Source organism: Aptenodytes forsteri, unplaced genomic scaffold (genome assembly GCF_000699145.1).
Source record: "Aptenodytes forsteri isolate BGI_AS27 unplaced genomic scaffold, ASM69914v1 Scaffold198, whole genome shotgun sequence".
Classification (NCBI taxonomy): Eukaryota; Metazoa; Chordata; class Aves; order Sphenisciformes; family Spheniscidae; genus Aptenodytes; species Aptenodytes forsteri.
The window spans coordinates 253,560-259,271 of NW_008795697.1; the positions used below are offsets into that span (position 1 = coordinate 253,560).

Below are 5,712 nucleotides of genomic sequence, written 5' to 3' on the forward strand. Positions count from 1 at the left end.
GGCTGTCCCCCCCCTGCCAAGAGCCACCCCAGCCCCTGGAAGGGGTACTGCAGGGCTCCCTGTGCACCTCTGGCTCCCCCTGTCCCAGCCCATCCTTGCTGCCCCTTTTTCCTGGGAAGCAGGGAAGCCTCCAGGGTGGCCGGTGCATCCCCGCACACATGCTCAGCCCCACTCTGCTCCCCAGGGGCTGGTGGCAGGGCCCATCCCTGAAAAGCAGTGCCCAGGGTCCCAAGGTCCCAGGGCAGCACTGCCCCCCCAGCACCCCAGTGCCTGGCACAGGGTGGGGGTGCCCGGTCAGCTGTGCACCCTGGCTCGTTGGTCTAGGGGTATGATTCTCGCTTAGGGTGCGAGAGGTCCCGGGTTCAACTCCCGGACGAGCCCTCCTTTTGGCACCCACCACCGGGCACAGCCCCTGTGCAGCCGGAGCAGAGACAGGGGGGGGATGCTGCCCAGCACAGGGGGGATGGGCAGCCTCCCCAACTCGGCAGCTCCTGCCAACACCAACATTCGCCCCAAGCCCCCTGGGGAAGGGAGACAAGGTGCCACGACACTTCGCAGTGCCTGGGCAAGGGAGGGAAAGAGCTGCGGGCATTTCCTCACAGCCTGCTGGTGCCTGGAAGCATCCCCAGGCCAGCCGTGCCCACAGGCAACCCCGGGGCTTTTCTGTGGGGCGTGGGGGGCTCTGCCAGCCCCGCAGCTGGCAGGGAGGGGGCTCTGGGGAGGCAAAAGGACATGGAGATGCTGGGGGTTGAACCCAGGGCCTCTTACATGCAAAGCAAGCGCTCTACCCGCTGAGCTACATCCCCTCTGCACAAGCAGTGGTGGGGGCCTGGGCAAGTCCCCTCACTGCCCCATCACTGCTCACTGCTCACCCTGCTTTGCCCCAAGGCCCCCAAAAACAGACCATCAGGGGCTGCACTCCACCATCCTTACTGCTGCTTCTAAGGGGCTCCATCTTGGCCATGGGGATGTGCCCAGCCCAAACACTCTGCCCCTCCTGGCTGCACCAGCACTGGTGCCCTCCTACCACCCTGGCCCTGGTCCCACCACAGGCTGGGGCCACACATGCCAGCCAAGGAAGGCAGGTGCCCAAAAGGAGGGCTCGTCCGGGAGTTGAACCCGGGACCTCTCACACCCGAAGCGAGAATCATCCCCCTAGACCAACGAGCCAAGCTGCAGTAAAAGGGCAGGAACCCTCTCCTTGAGCCCCATTACTCAGGGAACTGGTTGGGGTGAGATGGGACCTGGGGAAGCTCTTTTTGGCCTTGATGGATTTTCACAGCTGGGAGGTCCCCCTTGCTCTGCTCTGGCTGCAAGGTGGGGGCTGGCACCAGAACATGGCCACAGGCTGTAACTGCCCTGGCGCCAAAAGCCATGGGGCCAAGAGGACCAGGGCAGGCAGCAGGACCCCCAGCTCTAGGCACCTCTCAGGCAAGGGGATGTAGCTCAGCGGGAGAGCGCTTGCTTCGCATGTAAGAGGCCCTGGGTTCAATCCCCAGCATCTCCAGCTTTTTGCCTCATCAAACCCACCTTCTCCACAGGGCGATCTTGATAAAACTCTTCTTCTACCTCTGGAAGGCATCCCCAAAGGAGATACCCTGCACCATGACCCCCAGGCAGAGCTGCCCAGTGGGGACGTGGCGGCAGCCGGGGCCCGCCCTGCCGCCCCCCCCTGCTCTGACAGCCCCTTGCCCACCCAGGAGGGGACGAGCCCTGGCCATGGCTGAGCCATGTCTCTTTGCCCACAGAGCACGAGGCCACACCTCGCTCCCGGCAGTGGTGGGACCATCCCAGCAGAGGGGATGTGGCTGCCCCCTCCGTGCCCCGTCCCTGCAGGGGCTGTGTCTGGCGGTGGGTGCCCAAAAGGAGGGCTTGTCCGGAAGTTGAACCTAGGGGTCCCATCCCGCAGGCCCACCAGTGCCCAGCGCAGGAGAAGGGCAGCTGCCTAGAGTGCTGCTGTCTCCCTCCCCACTGCCCTCCAGCCATCGACTCCCACGAGATGGGGCTGCACTGGCCCCCAGCCCCACATCCAGCTGTGGGTAAAATCTCTCGCTGTGAGCAGGATTCGAACCTGCGCAGGGAAACCCTATTGGATTTCAAGTCCAACGCCTTCACCCCTCGGCCATCACAGCTCCTGGCCTCACTGTATGGGGCAGGGACACCCCAGCTTTGCCCTGAGGTCTGCCTCTGGGGAGAAAATGCCACCCAGCCTGGTGTGGGGCCATCTGCACAGTCCCAGTACCCCTTGGCAGCCCCAGTACCCACACATGCCGGAGTTGGGAAAAGGAGACATCCAGGGGTATTTACCGATGGCTGGGAAAAAATCCAGGTGCAGCAGAGAGCCTCGTCACAGGGCAGGCACCAAAGGGAAGCATCCTCCAGTGATGCCCAGGGAGACAACGGGTTTCGGGGAGAAAAGGACATGGAGATGCTGGGGGTTGAACCCAGGACCTCTTACATGCAAAGCAAGCACTCTCCCGCTGAGCTACATCCCCTGTCCATGGGCAGGGGTAGGGGCCTGGGCAAGTCCCCTTACCCCCCCACCGCTGCCCCACTGCCCACCGCTCACCCTGCTCTGCCCCAAGGGCCCTGACCCCAAAAACAGATCCTTGGGGCACACACTGCCAGCTCTTGGGGGTCCAGCCTCCCCACGGGGATGCACCCAGCCAGGATGTGGCACTGACCCCTCTGTGCCAGGCCCCGCTGCCCTCATCATGCCCTGGTTATGCCACAGTCCCATGTGCCAGCCAAGGAAGGTGGGTGCCCAAAAGGAGGGCTCGTCCGGGAGTTGAACCCGGGACCTCTCACACCCGAAGCGAGAATCATACCCCTAGACCAACGAGCCAGGGTGCTGCACTCCAGTGCACCCCCAGCATCTGCACCCCACAATTTTGGGGGTTGATGAGGGTGGCTGATGCTGCCTTTTGCCCATGGCAGAGACTGGAGCAGGGAAGTCCATCTTACTGTGCCCAGGATGTGGGGCCGGCATTTGGATGTGGCCACAGCACATAACTGCCCTGGCCCCAGTGGCTGTGGGGACAGCTGGACCACAGGGGTCAGCGGGAACCCCTGGGCACAGTCCTGCCCATGTACAGGGGGATGTAGCTCAGTGGGAGAGCGCTTGCTTTGCATGTAAGAGGCCCTGGGTTCAACCCCCAGCATCTCCATGTCCTTTTGTCTCCCCAGAGCCCTCTCCCTGCCGGCTGCAGGGCTGGCAGAGCACCCCAGGCCCCACAGAAAAGCCCTGGGGCTGCCTGTGGGTATGGCTGGCCCAGGACTGGGGGGACAGCAGTGGTGCACGGTAGGTGCAGTGGGTGCCCGCACCCCATGCCAGGACACCCGAGAGAGGGAGCTGTCCCACTCACCCTGCCCAACCCAAAGCTGCGGTGACCGTTGGGGGGAACAAGGGGACGAAAGCCAACAGCTGACCCCAAATGAGGTCTGTACTCCCCAGACAAAAGCAGGGCAGGCTTTGCCCAAAGGGAGGACTCCTCTGGGAGTTGGACCCAGGTCCTCTCGCACCTAAAGGTGGAACCGTATCCCAAGCCTGCATTGGGCTCCCCAGCCCTCCCCCTTGGGCTCACAGCCCTGGGCTCAGCGTGGGTCCCAGCTGGCCCACAGCCCACTGGTAAAAGCATCTTGCAGATAAACCCACAACTGACACCCCATGGCTGTGGGTCCCCAGTCTCTCTGGGTGGTCCCTCCCCACAGGGGAGGATTTCATCTGGCCCAGGGGCAAGTGGTCCATGGCTCCCTGCCCTACGTTGCCTCACTCTCCTGGGGCTGCCAGGGAGGAGGTTCCCCGGTACGGGAGCTGCTTCCCAGAGAGGAGGTGAGGAGCAGGGCTGGGGCTGCCGTGGACCCCAACCCGCTCCCGCCCCTGCTTCCCCCAGCCCAGTTCCCATAGTGGCAGGTAAAATCTCTCGCTGTGAGCAGGATTCGAACCTGCGCAGGGAAACCCTATTGGATTTCAAGTCCAACGCCTTCACCCCTCGGCCATCACACGCTGCCCCTTTTTCCTGGGAAGCAGGGAAGCCTCCAGGGTGGCCAGTGCATCCCTGCACACATGCTCAGCCGCGCTCTGCTCCCCAGGGGCTGGTGGCAGGGCCCATCCCTGAAAAGCAGTGCCCAGGGCCTTGGGGTCCCAGGGCAGCACTGCCCCCCCAGCACCCCAGTGCCCGGCACAGGGTGGGGGGTGCCCAATCAGCTGTGCACCCTGGCTCGTTGGTCTAGGGGTATGATTCTCGCTTAGGGTGCAAGAGGTCCCGGGTTCAACTCCCGGACGAGCCCTCCTTTTGGGCACCCACCACCCCACTCCCACCTGGCTGGTGCAGAGCTCATTTGGGACCCGGCTGTTGACTTTTATCCCCCAGGGACACCCCACAGTCACCGGGGCTTTGAGCTTAGCGTGACACACAGGACTGTCCCCCATCCCCGGGGTCCCATTCCTGTGCCTAGGCCCATTGGTCCTGCAGGGTGACTCTGGTGTTGGGGTGGCAGCGGGATGAGAACAGGGGCTGGGCAGGGGCTGTGGCTGTGGCACACCCTGTGGTTGTGGGGCACCCAATGGTGGTGGGGCAGGTGGGCACCATGGCTCAGCTGGTTAAAGCACCTGTCTAGTAAACAGGAGATCCTGGGTTCGACTCCCAGTGGTGCCTGGGCCTGGGGGCTGCTTTTCCTCCCTGCCTCAAGCAGTGCGCTGGGGGACTCTGCCTCGAGTAGGGGTCCCCATTGGCCCCACTCCCTTCTGCCCCATTGGGATTTCTGCCAGTGCTCACAGCCTCCCATCCTTTTGCCCTTTGAGGAGGGTCTGGCTGCAACTTCTCGGTTACCCCCTTCAGTGGGGGATGCATCGCCATGCCCTGGCAGGGCTGGCCACAGCTCCCTGCTTCTCTGCCCTGGTTTGCCCTCTCCCAATGATGAAGCTGCCACGGCACAGTCTGGGTGCATGCTTTTACGGAAAGCTCATTTCAGGGTAGGACAGGGACAGCCCTGGAGATGCTGGGGAATATCTTGAAGTCTGGGTGGGGGCAGAAAGGACTTGGGAGCATCTCTGGGAAGCGGGGTAAGTGTTGGGGGGCCAGCAGCAGCACTTGTGCAATGATGGAGCCCATGGGGACAAGGGGAAGGTGCCCCCTGAGGGTACCAGGGCTGAGGCATCTCCCAGCAGATGTAGGGTCCTGGGAGAGGGGACCCCGGCACAGGCTCTGCTGTGGAGTTGGGTCATGAGATTGGGTGCCCTGCAGTGGGTTTCCAGCACTCATTATGGGCAGCAGAAGAGTTCATTCAGATCATTCAGGGCCGTGTCATCCCTCTTCAGCCCCTGTGCAGGATCCTGCCGTGTCTTGATGCCACACGCTGCCCTGGGGCACTGGGCGCTCCAGCCACCCCACTGGCCCCAGGTGGACCCCGGCCCCTCCAGGACGTGCCCATCGGAGCAGGCGAAGCGGGCGCTTGTGGTGGCCACTTCATTGCTCAGGAGCCCACACTGGGGCGCCTCAACCCGCAGCGTGAAGCCCACCAAGTGGGCCACCTCTGACCAGTGGCCCCACCTAGACGGGGGAGAGGAGATGGTTCATGCCGAGGCCAGGGGGTGTGGGAGGAGGAGACAGTGCAAGCCCTTCGGAGCTGTAGGCAGCCATGGAGGAGGCTTTCCAGCCACAGAGAGGGGACGGGGGGGGCTGGGGGCTCACCTGCCGCTCTGGGACACGG

General features: G+C 63.7%; 1 protein-coding gene and 11 non-coding genes across 12 annotated transcripts in view; 5 read left to right on the forward strand and 7 right to left on the reverse strand.

Annotated features, from left to right (window-relative positions):
• Positions 1-309: 309 nt before the first annotated feature.
• Positions 310-381, forward strand: TRNAP-AGG. Its single transcript has one exon. It is a non-coding gene; the product is annotated as a tRNA-Pro (tRNA).
• A 352-nt stretch (positions 382-733) lies between these two features.
• On the reverse strand, positions 734-806 carry TRNAA-UGC. The gene has a single exon. It is a non-coding gene; the product is annotated as a tRNA-Ala (tRNA).
• Positions 807-1,098: 292 nt separating this feature from the next.
• Positions 1,099-1,170, reverse strand: TRNAP-CGG. The gene has a single exon. It is a non-coding gene; the product is annotated as a tRNA-Pro (tRNA).
• A 265-nt stretch (positions 1,171-1,435) lies between these two features.
• TRNAA-CGC lies at positions 1,436-1,507 on the forward strand. Its single transcript has one exon. It is a non-coding gene; the product is annotated as a tRNA-Ala (tRNA).
• Positions 1,508-2,050: 543 nt separating this feature from the next.
• On the reverse strand, positions 2,051-2,132 carry TRNAS-UGA. Its single transcript has one exon. It is a non-coding gene; the product is annotated as a tRNA-Ser (tRNA).
• A 291-nt stretch (positions 2,133-2,423) lies between these two features.
• Positions 2,424-2,495, reverse strand: TRNAA-UGC. Its single transcript has one exon. It is a non-coding gene; the product is annotated as a tRNA-Ala (tRNA).
• A 278-nt stretch (positions 2,496-2,773) lies between these two features.
• Positions 2,774-2,845, reverse strand: TRNAP-CGG. The gene has a single exon. It is a non-coding gene; the product is annotated as a tRNA-Pro (tRNA).
• Positions 2,846-3,095: 250 nt separating this feature from the next.
• Positions 3,096-3,167, forward strand: TRNAA-UGC. The gene has a single exon. It is a non-coding gene; the product is annotated as a tRNA-Ala (tRNA).
• Positions 3,168-3,924: 757 nt separating this feature from the next.
• On the reverse strand, positions 3,925-4,007 carry TRNAS-UGA. Its single transcript has one exon. It is a non-coding gene; the product is annotated as a tRNA-Ser (tRNA).
• Positions 4,008-4,218: 211 nt separating this feature from the next.
• TRNAP-AGG lies at positions 4,219-4,290 on the forward strand. The gene has a single exon. It is a non-coding gene; the product is annotated as a tRNA-Pro (tRNA).
• Positions 4,291-4,584: 294 nt separating this feature from the next.
• On the forward strand, positions 4,585-4,658 carry TRNAT-AGU. Its single transcript has one exon. It is a non-coding gene; the product is annotated as a tRNA-Thr (tRNA).
• Positions 4,659-5,263: 605 nt separating this feature from the next.
• Positions 5,264-5,712, reverse strand: part of LOC103902137 (vitelline membrane outer layer protein 1 homolog) — a 1,079-nt gene continuing 630 nt past the window's right edge. The window contains exon 3 of the mRNA XM_009283143.1: positions 5,264-5,552. Within this exon, the coding sequence (XP_009281418.1) occupies positions 5,264-5,552 (289 nt within the window). The remainder of the gene's footprint in view (positions 5,553-5,712) is intronic.